At 56.9% G+C, this 25,651-nt stretch overlaps 1 protein-coding gene across 1 annotated transcript in view; it reads left to right on the plus strand.

The window, feature by feature from the left end:
• Positions 1-21,125, plus strand: part of LOC138824811 (sodium- and chloride-dependent GABA transporter 3) — an 84,975-nt gene extending 63,850 nt beyond the window's left edge. The window contains exons 7-14 of the mRNA XM_070019126.1: positions 2,601-2,704; positions 4,857-4,981; positions 13,146-13,258; positions 15,002-15,139; positions 18,858-18,960; positions 19,297-19,397; positions 20,415-20,585; positions 20,871-21,125. Coding sequence (XP_069875227.1) covers positions 2,601-2,704; positions 4,857-4,981; positions 13,146-13,258; positions 15,002-15,139; positions 18,858-18,960; positions 19,297-19,397; positions 20,415-20,585; positions 20,871-21,023 — 1,008 coding nt within the window. The 3' untranslated portion in view covers positions 21,024-21,125. The remainder of the gene's footprint in view (positions 1-2,600; positions 2,705-4,856; positions 4,982-13,145; positions 13,259-15,001; positions 15,140-18,857; positions 18,961-19,296; positions 19,398-20,414; positions 20,586-20,870) is intronic.
• Positions 21,126-25,651: the final 4,526 nt, after the last annotated feature.

A 25,651-nucleotide genomic window follows, 5' to 3' on the forward strand; every position in this document is an offset into this window, starting at 1 on the left:
AGGAAATGTAACTAATTAAAAATAATAAAAGTGATTAGTAATCATCATACTATAATATAAACAGCAGATGGAAAAGATGACACTAAAACCAATACAATCGGATACAGATGAACAAGGAGACAATTTAAAGGAAAGTGGACATATATAGACCACAGACACAAAAGTCCCTAGAGAAGAGATGGAGGGGAAGGGGGAAGGGAAGAAGGACTTAATGCTAACACAACAATTCAGGGATGCTTTTCTCCTGAAACAAGAGAAAGCTTGACATTTGCATCTCTTAGATGTCATTTCTTAACAGATACATAAAAATGTAAACGCTGCGCCTCTTGATGAGGCACGTGTCATGTTTCAGTAGTGTTTAAATCAGGTTAACCGTGTCTGTCTCCCTCACAGCCACCATGTTCCTCTCATCTAGCGTTCTGAGCTACACAGCACACATTTACTCTCTGCAGCCATCTCCTGAGCATGCCTCACACTGGAGCGTCTCATTCCTGCCTCAGTGTACCCTCTCCCCTGACCCTCCTCCCTGCTGCCCCCAGCTCTGGTCCCTAGGCTCTAGGAGGTCGCCATTTCTCTCCCACACAGGGCAAGCTCATGGGGCCTGTCTTCCTGTGCCTTAACACTCCAGTTCCATCCATGTTATCGCACGGGACGTGGTTTCGGTTTTTTTCCTGGCTGACTAGTATTCCATTCTGTGTAAACACCACACTTTCCTTACTCTTTCATCAGTGACGGTCACTCGGTTGCTTCCTCCTTGTGAGTGGCATGTGGTAAATATAGGAGTGCCGTGGTCTTTGAACTTGCGTCTTGGACAGGTGAACTTGTTCATCACCCACCCAGGGTGGGTAAGACAAATTCTCATAACACGATTGCTCCGCCGATAGCTTTTTTATCTTCCTTACTGGGCATGCAGACAAAAACAGCAAGTGCTTTATGAGGGGCTCGGGTGAGGCTGCATCGGCCTTATGTCCTGCGGCCCTTGTGCCAGAATGCAATTGAGCAGCCCATCGGGGATGCTCTGGGAAGGAGGAGAGAGCTGAGGGTTTCACTTCCAGCCAGGTGGACTTCCCGATAGGAATGGCAGAGACAGCCAGAGGCCAGGAGGGGTGCTTTGTAACTTTTCATGGTAACTGCTGGAATAGAATGACAGCCTCTTCCCCATCCAGATAGGGGAATGGGAAGGGGGAAATTGAGGATGCATGAACACACACACACACACACACACACACACCACACACACACGCACACACACACCACCTGTGAGCCTCCAGGCCTAATGGCCACATTTCCCTCCTGTGCAATCTTGTGATTGTGTGGCAGCCTCACTGGCCACCCTTGCACACAGGGCTCCTCTGCAGCCCGCCCGCCTCTCCTAGGGACCAGTCACCCTGTGTGTGGATGTCGTGAGCATTTCTCCCGAGGACAGGGGTGGAATGCTGTGCACAGCCCTGCAGGATCCCCTTCCGAGGCTGGCCTGGGGTTCTGTACACAGAAGGTGCTCAATATAAGTGCTGGTCCACGCATCAGGTTTGATTATGAAGGGTTCCTATGCCATCGAAGAGATGGTATCAGTGAAAAACAATTTGCTGTCAGTTAACGTTTTCCCACTTGAAATGACAGCAATCCAAATGATTTAAGGAAAAAAGGGGGCAGGGGGCTGATAGACTAGAGATGGAACATCCTAAGACCAACTCGGTCAGCCGCGCGCTTGACACTGGTGTTCAAAACACCAGTGGACAGTCCTGTGCCCCGGGCGTCGCATGTGGCCCTGTGGGAAGGGGAGGTGGTGGGGAGCAGTGGGGAAACTGAGGCAGAGCCAGAGAAGTTAAAAAAAAAAACAGCCACTGTTGCCCTGCTACTGCTGGCAACCGAGCAGAGGCTGTTGGATCTGCTCTCAGAAGGGAGGCCTGCTGTGGGGGCGAGGCTCAGCACTGGAGGCCGAGGCTGCTCCCCGAAACTCCAGGACCGGATAGGCTGCATCTCTGTAGATTTGTCCTCACCCCTGCCCAGCCATGTGATCTTGGCCGTGGGACTCACCTCTGTCTCCACGGCTATCAAAGGCGGCTGCCTAGGACCGCCGCGAGCACTGAGTTCAGTGCTGTAGGAAGGCTCAAGGTGCCCGGCACGGGAGTCTGTACCTGACACGCCCCCAGCCCTGCTTCTGCCTAAGCACAGCTTCACCTGCTGTCTGCGGCAGACATTCTCCTCAGTACTGTGGGGGCTGGGCTCAGAGCCAGCCCCAGGGACAGTGCTAGAAAGGCCATCCTGAGCCCGTGGAGTGTGTCACGCTGTCCTCCTCCGTCTTTGTCAGACTGAGGGGAGTGGGCGAACTCCCGGTGGAAGCCGGGATGCAGAGGAGCGCCCCCAGGGGTTGAGCAGGACTGGCGCTCAGGGCTGAGCAGGCACCGGCCCGCCCCGCGTCCTGCGGGAAAGTTCCTTCCCTGACCTGCAGGGACAGGCTAAGGAGCTTGTTGCAGGCCACACAGCTGGAGCCCGAGGCCTAAACACCCAAGCACTTACTGTTGTTCTGAAATTCATCGTTTCCACTTGGGGAAACAGTTCCTTCTTCTCCGCGCCCATGTCTCCCCTCCGTCCCGCAGGTGTGGGTGGACGCGGGCACGCAGATCTTCTTCTCCTACGCCATCTGCCTGGGCTGCCTGACCGCTCTGGGGAGTTACAACAACTACAACAACAACTGCTACAGGTGAGCCCCACCTCTGTGCCCCGGCTCCCCCCCCCCCCACGGCCGCTCACTCCACCGCAGCTCAGCTCACGGGCTGCGCATCAACCTCATCCACACCTGCCACAGGGGTCACCACCACCAAGCCGGCCTTCTGCCCCCAACCCCGCCCCATGCCAGATGTGGTCAGAGCCTTCACAGCTGGGGGCCCAGAGCCCGCCTTCCCCACAGCCCCTGCTCCTCCACCCAGCGCAGCCTCCCCTTCCCGCCTCTCACTCTGTGTCTCTGGTCAGGAAGAAAGCAGATGCCCTGGTGACACTGCAAACACAGAGGCTGTTTTCTGTTCTGTTTCCAAATCATTCCAGCCCAGCCAGGCTGAGTGCAGGGGGCGCAAATCCCGCCTGACCTCCCGGCTCCTGCTGACTTCAAAGCACTCCTTACATAAGCCCTCTCCAGTGCCATCCCATAAGGCCTTGGGGAAGGGGGGATGGGCACCCCACTTCACAGATGGGCCCTGTGGGGGCCATGCTCAGGCCCTCGGGGGGCCTTTCTGTGGCTCTGTCCCTGAGGCGTGGGGAAGTCACTCAAGAGACCCACATAGGAGACTGGGTGGAAACTAAAATGTTTGTCTTTGACAACTCTGCTCTTCAGGCTCTGCAAGTCTTCTTACGGGTGGGGGTGGGGGGAAGGGGGAAGGGGGTTGGCTTTGTTTAGCCCCCAGAGGGTATCTGAGTTTACTAGACTTACACCTCCAACTTTGCTAGCAGTTGGCTGAGATCTGGAGTCTGCCCCCCCCCATCTTCAGGCTTTAGGGTAGATCTCAAGAACCATACAGGAGCCAAGCATGGTAGTGCATGCCTGTAATTCCAGCCACTCAGAAGGCACAAGGCCTCCCTGAGCAAAAATGGGGAGACATTATCTCAAGAACATGAAATAAAAACAAAGACTGGTGTCATGGCTAAAGCAGAGTTTTTGCCTTGCACTGCAAGGCTGTAGGTTCAATTCCCTGCACTGGAATAAAAGAAGGAGGAGAAGAAGGAAGAGAAGAAAATTCTAGAACAACCAAAGCATGAAGAAAATGCTTTCCCCCAGCTCCTCCTATCTCTTCAGTTGAATAACTCATGGCCACGTGGCCTGAAACTTGAGGAAGGGCACAGGGGCAGATTCCTCCCCAGCTTGGCCCTTGCCTGGCCTGAGCTGAGTTCCCTTGAAGCAGATTTGCAGATGGCATCCTTGGATCTACCAGTGCATGCTCACAGTGTCGAGGAGCCCATTCAGGGGATCTGTATCAGGCATTTGTGCCACGATAATGCTCTGTCACAGACAGTGCCAGGCTTCGGGGCTGAAAACCAATGCAAGCAATTACTTGTTTTCACTGCTCCCAAGATCGCTGGTCAGCCAGGAAAGCTTTTCCCCGGGCTCGGTGCTGAGCTCAAATCTGCTCCAGTGAGCACATTCTGGGGACAGCGGCTCTCCTGGAGGGCTCTTCCCTCCTGTGGAAAATCAGAGATTATAAAGGACAAATGCAGTTAGGCGGGCTCAACTGAAGGCACTCTGTGTCATATCTGCTAATGTCTCCTTGTCCAAGACCCATCACGTGGCTCAGCCCAAAGTCAGTGGGGTGGGAGATTAACCCCCCTCCCCAAGGAAGATAGACGGGGATGAGGCCGGCTGGATGATCGCATGTCGCTGGAGGCCCAGGGCAGCCTGTTAGCCCGGCTTCCTGTTGACGGTGAGCAGGAGCCCGGGAGCACAGGCCAAAGCACATCCTTCAGGGACAGCCGGGGCCCAGACACAGCTCCCGTAGCTCCAGCTCCCCTCGGGGTCATTGGAGGCCACTGGGTGTCCATCTCCAGCGGCCTCAGTGTGACCTGAATAAAAGCATGGTGTAGGGAGAAGAGAGATGAGAGTCTCTGCATGGCTTTGACCACGGAGGAAAGCGCAGTGCATTGTGGGTCGGAGGCAGGAGGAAGAGGAGCCCCGGGCTGGCTAGAGAAGATGACTTTAGCTCCGGGCAGCAAGAGCAAGTCCATGCCCTTAGTGGGAGCTGCCTCCCTAGGAGGGGTGAGGACGGGGGAGGGGGGCGCTCCCGCAGGATGGGGGTCACGCCCCCTGTCAGGCCAGCTCCGGGCTCTGACCCGCCTCCCTCTCGCCTCCCTCTCGCCGCTCCCCCCAGGGACTGCATCATGCTGTGCTGCCTGAACAGCGGCACCAGCTTCGTGGCCGGCTTCGCCATCTTCTCCGTCCTGGGCTTCATGGCATATGAGCAGGGTGTGCCCATTGCAGAGGTGGCCGAGTCAGGTAGGTACCCGGGCGGGGCGGGGCGACCAGGGTGAGCACAGCGTGGCCGGTGCCCGGGCGGGGCGGGGCGACCAGGGTAAGCACAGCGTGGCAGGTGCCCAGGCAGGGGGGGGAGGGGAGACCAGGATGGGCACAGCGTGGCAGGTGCCCGGGCGGGGCGGGGCAACCAGGGTGAGCACAGCGTGGCAGGTGCCCGGGCGGGGGGGGGAGGGGAGACCAGGGTGAGCACAGCGTGGCAGGTGCCCGGGCGGGGCGGGGCGACCAGGGTGAGCACAGTGTGGCAGGTGCCCAGGCGGGGTGGGGCGACCAGGGTGAGCACAGCATGGCAGGTGCCCGGGTGGGGCGGGGCGACCAGGGTGAGCACAGCGTGGCAGGTGCCCGGGCAGGGCGGGGCGACCAGGGTGAGCACAGCGTGGCAGGTGCCCGGGCGGGGCGGGGCGACCAGGGTGAGCACAGCGTGGCAGGTGCCCGGGCGGGGCGGGGAGACCAGGGTGAGCACAGTGTGGCAGGTGCCCAGGCGGGGCGGGGCGACCAGGGTGAGCACAGCGTGGCAGGTGCCCAGGCGGGGGGGGGCGGGGCGACCAGGGTGAGCACAGTGTGGCAGGTGCCCGGGCGGGGGGGGGGGGGCGGGGCGACCAGGGTGAGCACAGCGTGGCAGGTGCCCGGGCGGGGCGGGGCGACCAGGGTGAGCACAGCGTGGCAGGTGCCCGGGCGGGGCGGGGAGACCAGGGTAAGCACAGTGTGGCAGGTGCCCAGGCGGGGGGGGGGGGGGGGGGCGGGGCGACCAGGGTGAGCACAGCGTGGCAGGTGCCCGGGCGGGGGGGGAGGGGAGACCAGGGTGAGCACAGCGTGGCAGGTGCCCGGGCGGGGGGGGAGGGGAGACCAGGGTGAGCACAGCGTGGCAGGTGCCCGGGTGGGGGGGGGAGGGGAGACCAGGGTGAGCACAGCGTGGCAGGTGCCCGGGCGGGGCGGGGCGACCAGGGTGAGCACAGCGTGGCAGGTGCCCGGGTGGGGGGGGCGGGGCGACCAGGGTGAGCACAGCGTGGCAGGTGCCCGGGCAGGGCGGGGCGACCAGGGTGAGCACAGCGTGGCAGGTGCCCGGGCGGGGGGGGGGGGTGACCAGGGTGAGCACAGCGTGGCAGGTGCCCGGGCGGGGCGGGGAGACCAGGGTAAGCACAGTGTGGCAGGTGCCCGGGCGGGGGGGGAGGGGAGACCAGGGTGAGCACAGCGTGGCAGGTGCCCGGGCGGGGGGGAGGGGAGACCAGGGTGAGCACAGCGTGGCAGGTGCCCGGGCGGGGCGGGGAGACCAGGGTGAGCACAGCGTGGCAGGTGCCCGGGCGGGGCGGGGAGACCAGGGTGAGCACAGCGTGGCAGGTGCCCGGGTGGGGGGGGGAGGGGAGACCAGGGTGAGCACAGCGTGGCAGGTGCCCGGGTGGGGGGGGAAGGGGAGACCAGGGTGAGCACAGCGTGGCAGGTGCCCGGGCGGGGCGGGGAGACCAGGGTGAGCACAGCGTGGCAGGTGCCCGGGCGGGGGGGGGGGAGACCAGGGTGAGCACAGCGTGGCCGGTGCCCGGGCGGGGCGGGGGGGGGTGACCAGGGTGAGCACAGCGTGGCAGGTGCCCGGGCGGGGCGGGGGGGTGACCAGGGTGAGCACAGCGTGGCAGGTGCCCGGGCGGGGCGGGGGGGGTGACCAGGGTGAGCACAGCGTGGCAGGTGCCCGGGCGGGGCGGGGGGGTGACCAGGGTGAGCACAGCGTGGCCGGAATGCCCTGACCCCCCCCCGCCCCGCCGGGGTCCAGCATCCCAGCAGGAAATGGGGACCTGGCCTCACTCCTGAGCCAGCTCCTCAGGCCCCTCCTTTCCCCAGCCCCGCTCACGGGGGGGCTGCAGGGGGTCTCTCACCAGCTCTCTGCCCCCTTCTGCCTTCTCCACCCACCTGTCCTTCTCGGATGACCATTCCTGTCCTTGGTCTCTCCAGAGTCCACGGGACCCACGGTGCTGAGCTCCCAGGGCCTGCCCACCCCCACCCCCCCATCCTCTCTCCATCCCCACCCGCCCCACCTCAAGAGTCTGTCTCAGTTCTACCACAGGGCCTTTGTGCATGCCGCTCTTCTGCTTGGAGAGCCTGCCTCCCTTCATTGCTGTAGGTGCAGAGTCACTGTGGGCATCACAGACTGAAGTGCAGGGTGACTTGTGTGCCAGGGCAGGGCGGGTGTGCAAGGCCCGGCCTGACACGGTGAGGGGGTTGGGGAACATACAACACATGTGAAGAACTACATGCATTTCCATGGTAGGTGGGCTTACACCCTAAGCTCAGGTGAGTGTGTACAGGGCTTTCACTTACAAAAAAGCCCGGTGGTGCCAGCACTGGTGGCTCACACCTGTAATCCTAGCTACTTAGGAGGCCGAGACCTGAGGATCATGGTCCAACCCAGCCAGGAAAGCCCATGAGGCTCTTCTCTCCAATTGACTGCCAAAAGTCAGAAGTGGAGCTGTGGCTCAAGGTGGTGGAGTGCTAGCCTTGAGTGAGAAAGCTCAAGGACAGTACCCAGGCCCTGAGTTCAAGCCCCAGGTCTGGCATAAGAAAAAAAAAGGTCCAGTGGAGCATTGTGTGCATACCTGTAATCCCAGGTGCGGGGAGGGCAAGGCAGGAGGCTCGGCTCACAAGTTCAAGGCCAGCTCAGGTTGTTAGTGAGCCCCAGGATGGCACACAAAACACTACAAAACAGCTGGGAGCTGGGGGCTCACGCCTGATAATCCTAGGTACTTAGGAGGCTGAAATCTGAGGATCACGGTTCAAAGCCAGCCCAGGCAGGAAAGTTTGCAGACTCATTATTATTATTATTATTATATTTTTATTGTAAAGATACGAGACTCTCCAATTAACCACCAGAAAACTGGAAATGGTGCTGTGGCTCAAGTGATAGAGTACTTGCCTTGAGCTGAAGAACTCAGGGACAGCACCCAGGCCCAGAGTTCAAGCCCCATGACCAACAGAAAACAAACCAAAAGATCCCTATAAAACACAAGGCTGGGGCCGGGTGCTGGTGGCTCACGCCTGTAATCCTAGCTACTCAGGAGGCTGAGATCTGAGGATCGCGGTTCAAAGCCAGCCCGGGCAGGAGAGACCGTGAGACTCCTATCTCCAATAAACCACCAGAAAACCGGAAGTGGTGCTGTAGCTCAAGTGGTAGAGTGCTCGCCTTGAGCTGAAGAGCTGAGGAACAGCGCCCAGGCCCAGAGTTCAAGTCCCACGACAAAAAAAACACAAGGCTGGGAACATGGCTCAAGTGGTAGAGTGCCTGCCTAGCATGCTCAAGGCCCTGTGGTACATGGCTACACAGAAGGTGTATGAAGGATAGTCACCATCTGGGTCACCAGGACAAAGAAAACAACATGAGACCTGACGTCACAAAAGACGGAGAGCGTGCTGCGGGGGGTAGAGCGGTTACCTAGCAGGTACTGGGCCCTGAGTTCAAACCCCAGGACTGACATTTTTAAAAAACAAGGTAACTAGAGGTAGAAGATGAACAGGAAGAAATGAGGAGGACTGACTGAACTCAGGGGAACGCATGACCAGGAAAGCACGGAACACGGACTCTGGCACAGGGAGACCGCATGGCAGGGGCCAGCGGAAAGCCTTCCGGGGACCTTGAAGAAAGACAGGAAGGCAGCCACGAGAACAAAACGACGGAAGAAAACACTGAAAATGAACCCCCACACAGAAAGGGATCACAAGCAAAGAAGAAACAATGCTTATGGTGCTAGTATTTAGAACTGTCATGCAAAGATGCTTCAGGGGTAAGGAGCTGGATCTTAATCCAGAGATCTGCTCGGGGACTGGGGAAAGTGAACCCCAGGGATTGACTCAAAGACACCCTGAAGAGCTCCACGAGCTCTGGGCTTCCAGTAGAAAGAAGGATCAAGCATCTGACACAGGAGAGAGGCGGGGGTACCACAGAGAGCAGGCAGCCACAGAGAGAGAGAGAGAGCAGGCAGCCACAGAGAGAGCAGGCAGCCACAGACAGAGAGCAGGCAGCCACAGACAGAGAGCAGGCAGCCACAGACAGAGAGAGCAGGCAGCCACAGACAGAGAGAGCAGGCAGCCACAGACAGAGAGCAGGCAGCCACAGAGAGAGAGAGAGCAGGCAGCCACAGAGAGAGAGAGAGCAGGCAGCCACAGACAGAGAGAGAGCAGGCAGCCACAGACAGAGAGAGAGCAGATAGCCACAGACAGAGAGCAGGCAGCCACAGACAGAGAGCAGGCAGCCACAGAGAGAGAGAGAGCAGGCAGCCACAGAGAGAGAGAGAGAGAGAGAGCAGGCAGCCACAGAGAGAGAGAGAGAGAGAGAGCAGGCAGCCACAGACAGAGAGCAGGCAGCCACAGACAGAGAGCAGGCAGCCACAGACAGAGAGCAGGCAGCCACCTCGCCGTCGTAACGCTCATGAGGAGACAAGAACCTTGCCACGGAGCCTAGGTCGCCTTGCAAATCGCAGCCATGGAAACCCCATTTCAGCATATAAGATGTAGATCTCAAAAGAGCCTCCAGGAAAAAAGTTGACACCCAAGTACAACTAAGAATAAGAGTAATGCGGGGTAGTGGCGGGTTTTGTGTGTTTGGGTTTTTTTCAATGCAGCATATGTGTTCAGCCAGATGTGATGGTGTACCCCTGCAAGTCCAGAACCAAGGAGGCTGAGGAAGAGGCCTGGAGAATTAGAAACTAGCTCGGATTCTACCACAAGACCCTATCTCAGAGGGTGTAGGCAGGGGTCAAAAAAGCAATTCTATTTCTCCTGTGAGGAAGAAGGGGATGTAAGAAAACACTAGTTTGTGCAAAAGAAATTCAGAGAGAATGAACTATGACAATGGTAGGAAGGAGGGAGGAAGGGAGCTGAGAAGTAGTAGGAGCATTTTGTTGTTGTTGTTGATGATGATGATGATGATCGTGGGGCCTGAACTGTGGGCCTGGGCGCTGTCCTTCAGCTCTTCAGCTCAAGGCTAGCGCTCTGCCACTTGAGCCACAGCATCACTTCTGGCTTTTTCTGCTTATGTGGTGCTGAGGAATCGGATCCAGGGCCTCAGGCATGCAAGGCAAGCACTCTACCATGGAACCACCTTCCCAGCCCTTAGGAATACTTTTTTAAGCCTTGATTCTTAAAGATTTCACATAGCACCCATATTAAATAACCATCACTTTTGTGGGTGCAACCCCACAACTAGTATAAAGGAACCTAATTAGTGTTGCTAAAGACAAATGAATCATGTACCCATTCTAAGGGGTCTGGGGAAGAAAAACTTGGTTTACTTTTGATGGAACCAGGACTTGAACTCAAGAGCTTTGCAATCTCCTAGGCAGGTGCTCTACCATTTGAACCACACCTCTAGTCTGGCAGTTAGAAATTGAGTCTCAAGGACTTCACTGCCTAGGCTAGCTTCAAACTGTGGGCCTCTGGAGCTCAACCTCCTGGCTAGCTAGGACCACAGGGGTGAGCCACCGGTGCCCGGCTGACCTAAGAAACATCCAAGAGCCAGATGTTGACTGGGTTCTGAGACTAGAGATTTTTTTTAAAAAGTAGCTGAACTAGAACTGTGCTAAAGCAGGGACATAGATGACCAATTCTACAATATTGTGTTTGCGAGTATCAGTGTTGAATAAGCAGGTAGCTAGGGTAGTTACGGCACTTCTGCTGTGAAAGCAGTTAGAAACAAGTAAGGCAGACTTTCTAAATGTTGAGCTAGAGGTTTCAGTCCCCTGCCAGCGCGTGAGGGGTCTGCATGCAGGCGCTCATGGTTTAATACGTGTACAGATGTTGGCATGCGTGTGGACAAGCACACACGCTCCCTCACCTCGTGTGCAGGGAAGACCCAGCAGCCGGGAAACCCCACCGTGTGGACACACCCAGCTCCCAGCTCTTGTTCTGAACACTATTCTCCAAGCAAGGACACCAGTGCTCCCTGGAGATGCCACTGATTCTGGGGCTCAGGCAACACCACACCACGATGCCAGAACATTCCTAGTGGTGCCAGGAAATATGACGTGCTCAGAATTAAAAAAGAAAAAAAAAAGGCTGGAGGCGTGTCAAGAGGACAAGAAATCAACCCAAAGACAAGACCAGAAGTCAAACCTGGAACCATTTGGGCAGCAAAATAAATAGCAATGGTATTGGAACCCAGAGAATATACCACACCCAGATCACTCCTACAGGTGTAAATGTATCACAGTGGAAATGTACGCGGGGGCGGGGGGGGGGGGAGGGGAGAGGACGGGCAGCAAAGAAGAAACCAGATCCCACTGGGCACGATGCTAGCAGAGTCCTGAGGTCCTGAGCACCATGCCACCTGGCCTCCCCTGGCACAGGGATCGGGGGCTCAAAGCTCACGTGGAACAGGATATTCTCACCATCTCAATGTACTCCCACCACCAAGAAAGACGTTGACAGTTACATGAGAAGCAGTCACTTTATGGTGGAGATGGCTGGTGTGTCCCTGTGATTATTTTGGTAAAAAAAAAAAATACATGATTTCAGTCATACACAAAAAAGATCAGACCCACATTGAGACTTTCCTGTAAAACAATGACCAGTATTCATCCAAACTGAGACATTCATGAAAGATGAGATTGAGGAGGTGCCGTAGCTTAGGGGAGACCAAAGCGATGTGACCAGAAAGAGCAGTGCGGGGTCCTGACCTGGATCTTGGGACAGAGGAGGAAAGCTATCCGGTTCTAAATAAGAGCTGTGGTTTAGTTCATGGCTTTGTACCAATGCTAATTTCAAAGGTTTTCTTCTAAAACTAAAACACAAGGTCTTCAGGCTCTGCTTGTATTCATCACAGTATTAGAAATCCTAGAGAATGCAATAAAACATGAAAAATAAAAGGCTGTAAGATTAGAAAGGAAGGACTAAAAACCATCATATCCATACCACGAAATGGACCATATAAAACCCTGGGGAAAAAATCTACAAAAATAGAAAGAGGTTACAGGCTACAAGATCAACAAGTAAAAGTCCACAGTATTTTTGTATGCTGGCAACAATTGGCTCCATTTAAACTTCTGCTCTCCACAAGACCATAAAAACAGGAAAAGGAAAACTACACAGCCTGAGAGAAACACATGACACCTTCTCTGCTAAAAATAAAAGGTCTTCTATTCCACGTGTATGAAGAACTCTCCCAAGTGGATAAAAAGATGACCCAATAGAGAGCAGGCAGAGGCCTACAGGAAGACATACAAATGGACACTCGGCATGGATTGACACTCACCACCATAAGGAATGCAGAGTGAAACCAAAATGGCGACACCACACACTTGCCATGAGGGCCAGACTCCCAAGGCTGCCAGCAGCCAGTGTTGGCAAGGCTCTGGAGCCTCAGTCTGGCCTTCGTATCCATCGCTATGAGATTAGGAAATGGACTGCCTTTGAAATCAGTTTCCTAGAAAGTGCAATGCATAAGCATGCAGTACCCCAGAACTTCCATCTTGAGCAGAATGGGCAAAACTAATCAAAGGGTGGGGAAGAAAAAAAAAATCCTAAGATTCTTGTGCTGGGAACTGGGGAGTGGGGTGGAGAAGCAGGGAAGAGATGGCACAGTGCCCTGCCTCCTGATGGCAGCGCTGCGAACCTGCAAGGTTCTCTGAACAATGGTGTGCGCCAACTGGTGCTTGCTGTATGCACGTTGTCATTCTGCCTTAATAAAACTGCTTGAGTGTGTGTGTGCGTGAGTGCGTGTATGCGCACCTATACCGGGGCTTGAACTCAAGGCCTGGGCATGATCCCTTAGCTTTTTCTCTCAAGGCTAGTGTCTACCACTTGAGCCATGGCTCTACTTCCACGCTTTTGGAAGGTCAGTTGGAGGTAAGATCCTCCTGGACTTTCCTGCCCAGGCTGGCTTCAAATCTCGAACCTCAGATCTCAAAGCAGCTAGGATTACAGGCATAAGCCACGTGAAGAGCAATAAAGCTGCTCTTAAAGTAAAGACCTGCTGAATTCCCAAAACAACCTTTTGTCACTACTCTTTAGCAAAGGAAACAGAGGTTTGGGCCACTGAGTAGAAGCAGGATTTGAACCGTGAGGCTCCCAAGGCTGTGCTACAGAGACTGGTACCCAGGCCCCTGTTTGGAGCCCCATGTTGGATTGTAGTGAGCATCTCTCTCCTCCCCAGGCCCCGGCCTGGCCTTCATCGCCTACCCCAAGGCTGTCACCATGATGCCTCTGTCTCCACTGTGGGCCACCCTGTTCTTCATGATGCTCATCTTCCTGGGCCTGGACAGTCAGGTAAGGTGATGGGTAAGGGGGTGGAGGAGAGGCAACAGGAGGGGTATGGGGGAGAGGCTGTGAGGGGACAGGAGTGGTGGTGGGGACGTGGAGTGGGGATGGGCAGAGGTGGGGAGGGGAGGGGGGAGGGTTGGGAGGAGGGAGAGGTGGGGGAGACCCTGCCCGTGGTCTGATGCCCCCTCCGGTTCCAGTCAGCAGGTCCTCCCCCTGCCTGCCCCCAGCCTCCAGCCGGTCGCCACACACATCAGCTCAGGGCCCTCCACCCCTTCCCGGAGACCTCCCCGCCTGGGCCGTTTTCAATGTCTGCACACAGGCAGAGGCAGCCCCTTCCTCTCTCGGCCTGTGTGTGGCCGGAGCGGGGGTTCCCATGACGCTCCCTCAGCACCCCACCCCTGCCTGTGTGCCATGGCTTCCTCTGCCACCTGCTGTGCCCGTGTGGCCAGCTCTTGGTGACTTGGGCATCGCCACGCCCTCTGCCCCGTGCCCCCGCCTCCTCCTCTGTGGCCTGGCAGCTGGTGCTGTGCAGTGTGTGGTGTGCGGGGGGGGGGGGGGGGGTGCAGGGGCAGAGACGGCCCAGGCTTGGGAAGCCACCCCGAGCACTCCCAGCTGAGGGCTAAGACTTTCAGGGCCCAGCCGGGCAGGGCTGCTGCCTCGAGCCCCGTGACGGATGTGTCTGTCACGGGCCGCGGGCCGCAGGGGATTTCTTTCCCTGAGCCGTTCGTTCCCCAGAAACTGCTAAGCCGAGTGGCGCACCAGGTGTTTTCGCTGATAATCTTCCCTTGGCTGCCAGGCCGGAGCCCTGCAGGGAGCGGGGTCAGCAGCCATGCCGGACGGGAGACGGCGCGGCTGTCTGGCCCAGGGGCCCCAGGCCGCACGCTGTCCCCATCATCCTCTGGGCTGGGGTCCTTTGTGTTGCCCCCCTCATTTTAAAGGAGAGAGCAAGGACTCGAGGTGCTGTGCGCTGCCGGGACCTCCCTGCAGGCCAGCCGCCCCTCCCCCCACCGCAGGGTCCTCCCAGCGTCCTCCTCACCATTCTCGAGGCTGGCCGGGCCAGCCCTGGCTGGGGACAGTGGGCAGCCGGGCACTGAGTCAGGCAGGGCTGGAGAGGCCCGGTTCCATGCATCTCACCAGCTGCGTGACCCTGAGTGGCCACTGCCCCTCTCCCTTGTGCACCTCGTGTACACATACAGGGCAGATGTCACCCTCCTGGGCAGCCGAAAGCAATTCCTAGGGGTCCAGGAAGGGAACCTCCCAACCAGGCACCAGACAGTGTGGCTGCGCAGCGCCGGCTCACAGTCCAGCCTGTGCAGCGGATGGCCTGAATCACAGCCAGGCTCTGGGCCTCCTTGTCCCGGGGCAACGGAGGTGGACATTGCTGCCCCTCAGTTGCCCTCCACCGGGCAGAGGCTGGGAACACTGACCATCCCCCCCCCTCGCTCTGAGCTCCTGGATGATGATGCCCGGGCCGCGGCTGGGCCTTGGTAACCCCGGAACCTGCAGCAGGCACTCGGGGAGAAGGGGCGGAGCCTGGGGCGCTAGACCAGAGTTCCCACGTGCACGCCACGTGCTGCGTGACCCGGTTCATCCCCTCCCTGAGCGGCCTTGCCCCCGGGGGTCAGCGGCGGTCCCACGCTCACTGCTCACTGCGTGGAGGTGAAGACAGGCCCGCCCTGCCCGCGGGGTGTCTGTATCTGTTCCCTGGGTTCACTCAGCCAAGGCCGCCCACCCGTGTCTCCCCACCAGTTTGTGTGTGTGGAAAGCCTGGTGACCGCCGTGGTAGACATGTACCCCAAGGTGTTCCGGAGGGGCTACCGGCGGGAGCTGCTCATCCTGGCGCTGTCCGTGGTCTCCTACTTCCTGGGCCTGGTGATGCTGACCGAGGTGAGTGACAGGGCCAGCGCCACGCCAGGCTCCCACGTCAACCCCCGGCCCGGGAACTGCCTGGCTGAGTGACCCCAGGCGGGTCTAGAACCTTCTCTGCTGCTCAGCTCGCTCCTCCAGCAAGGGTCACGTGCACACCATCTGTGGCCTTGAGCACAGGATCCAACCTCTGCCCGTGCTGGGCCACAGGAAGCTGCTGGGGGCGCCCAGGGGACCAGGACACGGGCACCATGGTCCCAAGGGAACTGACAGGTGTCGAGGGCCCTGAACTGCGTCCCTGTGTGGCATCGAGGATCTGTTCAACCCCAGCCCTCCGTGTGCACCCCTCCCCTTGTCCCTGCAGGCTAGGAATGGTTCTCCACACACACACACCACCTTAAAACCTTGCTTCTCTCCCCTGCAGCTACCCCACCTCATCCTCCCTCACCTAGGTGTCTTGTGAAGGTGACATTTGTCACCTCTCCTCGTGTACACAGAGATAATCGGTGTGCTTTGTGTGTGTCAGTACTGAGAGGCCTGAACTCAAGGGCCTCATTCTCTAGCTGGGCTTTTCCACTCAAGGCTGGCGTTCTAGCACTTGAGTCACAGCTCCCTTGACTGCTTTTGTAGTGGTTAATTGGAGATAGGAGTCTCTCAAACTTCCCCATCCAAGCTGGCTTGGAACCAAGATCCCCAGAGATCTCAGCCCCCTGAATAGCTAGGATTACAGACGTGAGCCACCAGCGCCCCACAGCTTTGAGCTTTAACTCAGAAAGCCAAATGTGTCACTTGTCACAGAGGTGTGCCAGCCAAGCCCCCAGGGATCAGGACCCAGGCATGGGCCGCACACCACACACGTCAGCCTCGGCCTTGCTGGTAATTGCTGGCTGGATCGCCCAGTGCCTGCCTTTAATCACTCCAGGCAGGATCAGAGGGGATTAGGACGGAGGAAGCGGTTAAAGCAATACCCGGACAGGCTTCATCCCTTAACGGCAGAGATGCGTTCTGAGGCTCACATTAGGCAGTTTTGTTGTTGTGCAAACATCACAAGTACTGACCACTACAAGGTCGCTGGGTGCACAGTCCTGGGAGACTTCCATCCCATCCCGGGCCCCGTGTTGACCAAACACTACAAGCCAGTGAAGCGCTGCATAAAGGTTTCTTTGTTCTATCTCTAATGCACAACGTTCGTGGGATGAACATTGGTGTGTATTTTATAGCCCTGAGATTTAACTCAGAGCCTTGTGCTTCCTGGACAGGTGCCTTACCCTTTGAGGCACATCCTCAGCCCTTTCTGAGTGGATTTTCAGCTAGGATCTTCCGGGGTCCACCTGGACCACATGCTTTCCAAACAGCATGGCAGGTGTGTACACCACACACACACCCCGGTTTATGTTCTCTGAGATGGGATCTCACTGTCTGCCTGTGCTGGCCTTGAGCTCTGATCCTCTTGATTGCCAACCAGGATCATGGAGTCTGTGCCTACTTTGAGTTCGTTCGTTTTTGTGCCAGTCTTACGGCTTGAACTCAGGGCCTAAGCACTATCCATGAGTTTTTGTGCTCAAAGTTAGTGCTCTACCGCTTGAACCACAGCACCACTTCTGGCTGTTTGGGTGGTTACTTAGGAAGGAGGGTCTCTCTGACTTTCCTGCCCAGGCTGGCAGGAAATGCGATCCTCAGATCTCAGCCTCCTGAGCAGTTAGGATGATGGGTCTCAGCCCCTGGTGCCCAGCAGTGATGAGTTTTAACTCAGCCAAACCAGGGGTATGCCAGCTGAGCCCCGGTGCTCAAGACTCTGTGCCCACGGCAGTCCCCACAGGCAAAGTCCCGCACGGCCCAGGGCCCGCTGCGTGTCACCCACTGTGCTTTTTTTTTTTTTTTTTGTCGGTCGTGGGGCTTGAACTCTGGGCCTGGGAACTGTCCCTCAGCTCTTCAGCTCAAGGCCAGCGCTCTACCACTTGAGCTACAGCGCCACTTCCACCCACTGTGCTTTTTAAGAAGGTGAAAAAGTTGCCAACACTTAGAGAAAAAGTTCCCATGAAAGTGTGGATTTTAGGCAGGCGCCGGTGGCTCACGCCTTTCATCCTAGCTACTCAGGAGGCTGAGATCTGAGGATCGCGGTTCAAAGGCAGCCCGGGCAGAAAAGTCCGTGAGACTCTTATCTCCAATAAACCACCGGAAAACCAAAAGTGGCACTGTGGCTCAAGTGGTAGAGCGCTCCCCTTGAGCTGGAGAACTGAGGGACAGCGTCCAGGCCCAGAGTTCAAGCCCCACGACCGACAAAAAAAAAGGAAAAGAAAAAAAGAAAATGTGGGTTTTTAGTGTCTTCCAGAAAGTCTGTAGACCGGGCCTCAGAGTTGTGTCCCCAACAGCCGTGGATCAGGTCTGTGGGACCCCAAGGGGCCTGCGCCCTCTGGTCAGCAGCCAAAGTCACGCCACGCCCCCTTTTCTCACCTGTGTTCTCTGTGGCCGTTATTCCACGATCCCAGGCCATGCTGCCCATGCAGAATAGAAGATGGGGCAGGGGGTGTTCCAAGTAAGCCCCCCTGGCAGGCTCACGAGGGGCCAGGCAGCCTAGCCCACCATCAGATCCTTCCTGCTGCTTTCATTTCATTCCTCCCATTGGTGTGTGATGGAGATTTCCAGTACAGATCCTGGCTCTTCTTGTGTCTGCAGCTCAGCTCCCCCCTCCTCCCCCACCCCCAATGCCTAGACACCATCCTCCTAGACACCCTTCCTGGCTCAGCCCATCGGCCAAGCTCACAGCTGCCAGATCCCTCACAGAGCCCAGACACCTGTATACACACCTCCACATACAGTCAGTCAAGACATCCTGCACACCAAGGCTGCAGACGCTCCCGCCTTCACACGGCATAGTGCAGCATTTACATACAACCAAGGTCCTCCCATGAACTCACACCATCTCTGGATGGCTCACCATGGAACACAGCGGAAATGCAATAGCACCAGTCCCTGTACCATGCTGTGTGGGAAGTTCTTGGACAAAGACACAAGGCTATATAGCACAGGTGCTGGTATAGATGCTGTGCAAATGTGTTCAAGCTGAGGTTAGTACAGAGGGCCATCTTCACCTCCCAAAGATTAATTGTGCACCTACTCTATGCCTGCCCTGCCCAGAGGGAGCGTGGAGCTAGCAGGCCAGCTGCCAGGGCCACTTGGGGTTTTTGTTTTTTTTTAAGAGGCTAGACATTGCACTCTAAAGACACAAAGAAAGAGCAAGTCTTCTGGGGAGGGCCTCTTGGAGACGGTAGCATTCCTGTGGGCTCGGAAGGAACTCTCCGTGCGAGGTTCACCCGCCCCGCATCTGCTGCAGGTGGCTGGTGAGCAGGGGTGAACAGGAAGGGAGGAAGACGATGACCTGACTGCCAGGCTGAGGGGAGCAGTGGTGATTGCACACTAGAGAGTGGTGTGGCAGGAAGGGCTCTCAGGAGGCTGGTATGCTGAAGGACTGGGGAGGGGAGGCCGGAGGCTGGAGGCCCACAGCCATCTGTCCAGGAGAGAGGTTCCCACATAGCCTCTCGACCTTGGGCAGCTGGCCGGGGACAGGCGTGTGATGGGAGACCACTGCCACTGTCCCCAGGCCACCCCAGAGGCCCGGGACCAGGGCACCCGGGTGTGGCTCTGCAGAGCTCGGCCCCCGGCCGACGGTAACCACAGAGCAGAGCAGGGGCCCTCCCCGAGGCTGTCCCATGTGTCCATCTGCCTGTCCACCCCGCAGGGCGGCATGTACATCTTTCAGCTCTTCGACTCATACGCGGCCAGCGGGATGTGCCTCCTCTTCGTGGCCATCTTCGAGTGCGTGTGCATCGGCTGGGTGTACGGTGAGCGGGGGTCAGGCGGCCGGGCTCCTGGGACCTGGGGGGGGGGCTGGGGGGACCTCTAGCCCGTAGCCCCTCCCTCCTCTCCTCAGGGACTTCTGGGCCCCTTTCCACGGCCCCCCGTGCTGTCATGGCCTGCTAATGCCCCTCACCCCATAGCTCCGCCCAGGCGAGCAAGCCTTTCCAGGCCGACCTACCAGAACCCTCCGACCCAAACCACAGCCCTGGGCTCAGCTGCGGCAAGTTGGGGTGTTGAAGAAGATCCTGGGGTCGGGAAGGGGCCCGGGAGCTTGGCCACCTCCGCTCAGTCTCCTGCCTGTGTTTTCCTCCACGGCACAGGAAGCAACCGGTTCTATGATAACATCGAGGACATGATTGGCTACCGGCCGCTGTCACTCATCAAGTGGTGCTGGAAGGTGGTGACCCCCGGAATCTGTGCGGTGAGTCCTTCAGGACCACCTCTAGCCCCTGCCCCCTCCTCTGAGCCACAGCCCCCCCCCCGGGTGGAGACAGGCCCTTCCGGGACCCCTGTTCCCCAGGCCCCCGACGCCCAACAAGGGTCACTCGGGTCCCAGCTCTGCTGCCATTTTTAAGGGTGATCGTGAACGAATCTTCTCAGGGTCTCAGCTTCTGTGCATGTGGGCGCTCACATGCGCGCACGCGCACACGCACACACACACACACACACACACATGAGCTGCATTCCTCCGTCCGTGGGGACCAAGGTTCTAGGAGTGAGAAAAAGTATCACTGAGAAGACGACAGAGCTGGGGCCAAGTCACAGAGAGGTCTTGGTGAAACTATGGTTAATTCAAAAGACAGAAAAGAAAGGAAGCCAGATGGGGCAGCTCTTTCCTATGAGCCTGATTGTGTGGGTTGCAGTATGAGGTCAGCCTGGGCAAAAAGTTCAAGAGACTCCATCTTAACAACTGGCTGAGTGCCATGGTGCATGCCTGTTGCCCCAGCTACAGAGGTGCATGGTGGCTAGGCTCAGGGGTGCGTACTAATCCATAGTGAGGCAGGGTCGCACAATAGAAAGATGGAAGCCTCGGCATAAAGGAAGACCCATCCTCAAAACTGACCAATGCAAAAGGGGGCTGGAGGTATAGCTCAGGTGGTGCAGCACCTGCCTTGTAAGCTTCGGGTGCTGAGTTCAGTCTGGTACCAAAGGGAGGGAGAGAGAAAGGAAGGGAGGGGGAAAACACCCTCAGTGCTTGGTGCACTTGTTGGCACGGAGACTGACTGAGTCCGTTAAAGGTCATTGATCAAAGCCAGCTGCCAGAAGTAGCTAGGGAAATACTACATTCTCAGGGCAGGGGCTGGGGTGAGGCTGGTCTCCGTGAGGCTGAGGCTCGGGTCCCAGTCGCGTAGGGCAGCCTGGTGGGGAAGCCTGGGCCTGTCCGGCCAGGGCTGAGGCCAGCCCTGAGACTCCGCCCGGCTCTCCTCTCTCGGCACAGGGCATCTTCATCTTCTTCCTGGTCAAGTACAGGCCCCTGAAGTACAACAACCTGTACACCTACCCCGCCTGGGGCTACGGCATCGGCTGGCTCATGGCCCTGTCCTCCATGCTGTGCATCCCGCTCTGGGTCTGCGTCAAGCTGTGGAAGACAGAGGGCACGCTGCCCGAGGTGAGGCCAGCGGCTGAGGGGGCCCCACGGGGCCCTGTGCCCCACGCTGCCCAAGGTGAGGGCCAGTGGTTGAGGGGGGCCCTGCAGGGCCCTGCGCCCCACGCTGCCCGAGGTGAGGGCCAGTGGTTGAGGGGGGCCCCACGGGGCCCTGCGCCCCACGCTGCCTGAGGTGAGGGCCAGCGGCACAGCTTGGCAGGGAGACCCAGACTGTGCCCCAGGCTGCATGGTCCCCCTCCCATCCCCAGCCAGCCCAGCCCACTCACTCATTCTCCTCTCCACCCTCAGAAACTCCGGAAGCTGACAATCCCCAGTGCAGATCTGAAGATGCGGGGCAAGCTGGGGGCGGGCCCGAGGACGGTGCTGGTTAATGACTGTGAGGCCAAGGTCAAGGGCGACGGCACCATCTCCACCATCACAGAGAAGGAGACGCACTTCTGAGCTGCTGCCCGCCTCCTGGATGCCCCTGCCCCCTCCCCCTCCCTTCCCCTCCGTCCCCCTCCCCATCCCCCCCACGTGTGTAAATGAAGAACTGAAATCTCACCTAATGGTAGGGGCTTCTCCTTTGCACAGGATGTTATTAACATGTTAATTTCCAGCCAGCCACTGTACACTCTGGTTTGAAGCCACACCCTCACCTCGCCCCCCCCCCCCCAGTGACCGTGGACAGCTTTCACAGCGAGGAGATTCCGTGCGATGACCAGCCAGCGGGTCCCTGTCCCGGCGTGGTCCTAACCCACATTTTCTAGGGCTCCTGTGTCATATTGTCCAGCATCTGGCCTTGGGCTGTGGCGGGTGGGCTGGGAGCCGCGCCTTCCTCTTCCGTCTCCAGCCACCCGCAGCTGCCCTTCCCCGTGCCCTGCGCCCAGGGGCAGCTTTTCTGCTGAACCCCCTCCTTTTCCCTACAGCCAGGTCCCAGGCAGCAAAGGAAAATGCCCACCCACCTCTGGCCTCTGAGATCACTCAGTGAGCCCAGCCCTGCCCTGCCCCTCCCTTGACTCAGTTTCCCTGCCTCCCGACTTGGAGGAGGGACTGGAATGGGTGATCTCCCTGAGGCTCTAGCCTTCGACCTTGGGAACTCCCATGACCTTGGCTGCTTCTTAAAGGCACCAGAGCATCCTCTCAGCCTCCCTCCCCCGCTGGCCCCACCCCCACCTGCTTCTTTTCAAGCCAGTCTGTCACAGAATGACCTGCCTGTGGCCATGTGTGCTTTCCCCGAAACCAGTTTGACCTCGCTTCTGTTGCCCGGTCGGCCAGCCCCAGCTCTTGAGGCAGGGTCTCCTTGCATCTGGCCCTCCTGGCTGACCTCCCTGGATGCTGGCCCCTCCTTCCTGGGCAGAGGTTGGGGTGGCCTGGGGGACTGAGAGATGGCCAGCTTCCCTCCTTGCAGCTGCCCTGGCTCAGGAAATGCAGGGACAAGGCCCCGGCCTGGTTTCAGTCTAAGGTCCCTTCGCTCCGTCCCCTAGCCACCTCTTATTCTTCTTGGAGCCCCCTGCCTGCCTCCTCTCTCCCATCCTGCCTGCCCCTGCATGGAGCCGGCCATGTCTCTGTCATCAGGGCCCAGGAAGCCTCGACTTCCACCAGAGTGGGGAAAGCTGGGTCCCCCCTCCCAGCTCTTCCCCGGGGGGACTTGGGGTTCACGGGCAGCTGAATGGCACCTCCAGCCTGGCCTCAGACCTCTCTGGCCAAGCTCTCTTCCCTCCTCATTGGCTTTTCCATTCAGCCTGTATTTGGCTCCTTCGTGCTAGGCTGGGGCGGGCCTGCTCGTGCTCCTCCTCTTTCTGGTTCTCATTTCGTGTGATAGAACTGTGAGCCTTCTCCAAGCCAAGGCTGCATTGTCCTGTCACGGTCGTGTGTGTCCCATCCATCCCGTGTCCTCCCCGTCCTCAGTCCACGGGAAGCCTGTGCTTGCTGCACAGGGTGCCCCAGCCTGGGTCTGCCCAGTTGATTTCAGGTAGGGAAGGCCAGCGTCTCCCTGAGATGTCCTTCCTGGTGGTTGGTCCCCGCCAGCTATCCTCCCACCCCAGGGGCCTGCCCACTGCTGCTATGGGTCCTCACCACCGACTCCCTCCTGGACAGAGGGACGGACGGGCTCCTGAGGTCTTCAAAGGACGCTGTGTCGTACATGTGGCCCTTAACCCTTGACACTTTAACACTACTCACGGGGGAGGAGGAGGGAAGCTGTGGTTCTGGGTTTTGTTTTTGGTCTTTTTTGTTGTTGTTTTTTTAATTTCCTACTAGGATTTGGGTAACTTTAGGGGGGAGCTGGGGTGGGCTGCGTGGGGCAGGGAAATGTGTCATTGTGATGAATTTTTTGATATTCATTAGAAACAATACATCCTTTCTGAGATATTTACAGTATTATTAAAAAATGAAAAAAGGCTGTACTGTTTTGCACTATGAACACCTTTATTGGGGATCCAAAGGGTACAAGATTGTCTGCTTACTCATTTTTAAATGAGCAAACTCCAGCCTGGTTATGCCTAGCAGGGTAGCATTCATTGGGGTTGTTTTGTTTTGTTTTGTTTTTTCTTTCCAGTTATAGGGCTTGAACTCTGGGCCTGGGCTCTGTCCCTCAGCTCTTCAGCTCAAGGCTAGCACTCTACCACTTGAGATACAGTGCTACTCCCAGTTTTCTGGTGGTTAATTGGAGATGAGTCTCATGGCCTTTCCTTCCCAGGCTTGCTTTGAACTGCCACCTTAGATCTCAGCCTCCTGAGTAGCTAGAATTACAGGCATGAGCCATCACTGCCCAGCTTGGGGTTTTTTTTGGGGGGAGGGGGATCTAATACTCCCATGGCATGCCTGCCAAGCCACTGTGGTTCATATTTAGAGGCTGTCATCTCCAATGAACACTATCAGTTAGAAACCCATTGGAAGCTACTGTATTTTGGAGATGCACTCTGCTTCCTTTCCTTCATGTGTTTGCTGTTCATATGGCATTTGCAAGCCACTTCATGAAAGCCAGTGTCTTCTTTGATGCTTCATGAACTATTCTCTTCACGCCTCACAGCAGGTCTTTACAATATATGGCCCCACCTTATTTATGACTATATTTGTTTATACTTCTCCCATCTTACAGATCAGTTCTATTAAGCCACTGAGAAGCCAATTTTCCCAGTCACACATCTAGTCAACAGTGGGACCAGAAAGAATCAAGACCCACCTGGCCTGTATTCCTTAATCATTAAGCCTTTCTTTCTCCTGTGTTCCAAGGAACTGCCACCTTATAGAGGCAGAGATGGCTTCTGTGAAGTTCAGGTACCTGTTCTGGTAGGTGGACCCCAGGAACAGTAGAAGAGATGAGTGGGAAGGCTGTCAGCCCAGGTGAGGGATTCAGGGTCTGCCCTGCCAGCCTCAGCTTTCACAGCTCCCGTTACCTGATGCAGGGTAATTCTGAAGGTCTTTTGAGCTCTGAGTGGCAATGGTGAAGATGTGGATTCTCCCTGAATATCCTCATCCTGAATGAATAGTGCCTGAGGTTCCAGAGTATCTGTGGCATTGTTTAGGATGAACACACACACACACACACACACACACACACACACACACACACACACACACACACACACCATCTCTAAATTTGTATGTGAGGTTTCTGAATGTCTGTTCAAGACCACAAGTGTGTTTGGTCCTGTACAGTAAAATTATCTCACACCATCTGCTCTTGTCTGTCTGGTCAGCTCCTTTCTTGAAATCCCCTATCTCAGTCTGTGTGAACCTTTCGTGGCCTTACAAATTCCTTGTGTATTAAGTAGGTGCCTGCAACAAAAGAAGAGGCTAACACAGAAATATCGGTCTCCGTGTTTCCCAGAAAGTATAATTTGCAGATTTCAGAGCCGACATGAGGAATGAATTTGCCTACTAGACCACTAGACCACTGGACTGTAGTGTGTGCTGGCGGCCCCTGCTGGCAAAACCCAGGCTCTGCAACCTAGCTCTATTAGACAATGCATTTAAGCAGAGAAAGGAGGGAACCTTGGACAACGTCTACCTGTCCCAAGTAGTTTTCCTATGCAGTGGTGGAGGAGACTAGACACTAGAGATGAAATATTCTGCTGAGAACTGCAGCCTTGGGAACATGAGTCCTTCCATGCATTCAGCTGGCTTTTACTAAATACCAAGCATCACTGGACTTGGAATAGGACAGGGAAACAAGATACCATCCCTTCCTTTGAGTGCTCCTGCTTTTCTTAGTAAGGAGGAGAGGTTTCCAAAGCCATCGGGATGCAGGTAAGTGCATGAGATAGACCCATCCTGCCTTCCTGCTCCTAGCCTTCCCCAGCTCTGTGATGGCTCTGAACTAGTCTGCCTGCCTCCCTGCACCAAAATGAGACCCAGAGGAAGGTAGCTGGGTGAAGACTCCCTAGAACTCCAGTGTACTCTCTCCTTGTAACCAGATCTTTGCCCCATCTCACCCCATTACCAAGCAATGGGCCATCATTACTCAGCCAGGAAAAGGCTTTGTGGCAGATGCAATTTCTCTGCCTTTTCCTTTTGAGCAAGGTCTAAGGCCTGCTCTGTAGGATACTAAGAGGACCATGCATGCAAACACACACACACACACACACACACACACCACTCTCAGAGCATTCACTCAAGCTCAGGAGCCAAAACCACACTGGAGACACCACAAGGCAGAGTGTAGGAAGGACCAGGTACTTGGGGAATTGAGTGCCCAGGGTTGAGCCCAGTAACTGTTTATTGGGCAGTTACTGTGTTCTGGATTTGTGCCTGACTGACCTCCTCAGACCCACAGCAAATCTAAGGGGTGCTTGTAACCCCATGGTCCATCTGAGGAGACTAAACTTACAAACTAAACAAGTTGACCAGTGAAACTCTAGTCAGACCTATGGGGGCTCCTGCGGGGTGATGGAGGAGGGCTTGGAACAAGGTTTGCTGGATGGGAAGCATCAGCTGCACCTCCAGGTGGGAGGTTTTGTGGGGCAGAGGAAAAGCCTGAGCGGTGGTAGAACAAGGGAGGTGCTCTTGGAGGCAGGCAAAACGGGAGTCCAGCAAACATGAGTGTCCAACTGGCAGCATGGGAAGGCCCAGCCATCAGCTCTACC

The sequence above is a fragment of the Dipodomys merriami genome, unplaced genomic scaffold, assembly GCF_024711535.1.
Source record: "Dipodomys merriami isolate MVZ:Mamm:240054 unplaced genomic scaffold, mDipMer1.0.p SCAF_13, whole genome shotgun sequence".
Classification (NCBI taxonomy): domain Eukaryota; kingdom Metazoa; phylum Chordata; class Mammalia; order Rodentia; family Heteromyidae; genus Dipodomys; species Dipodomys merriami.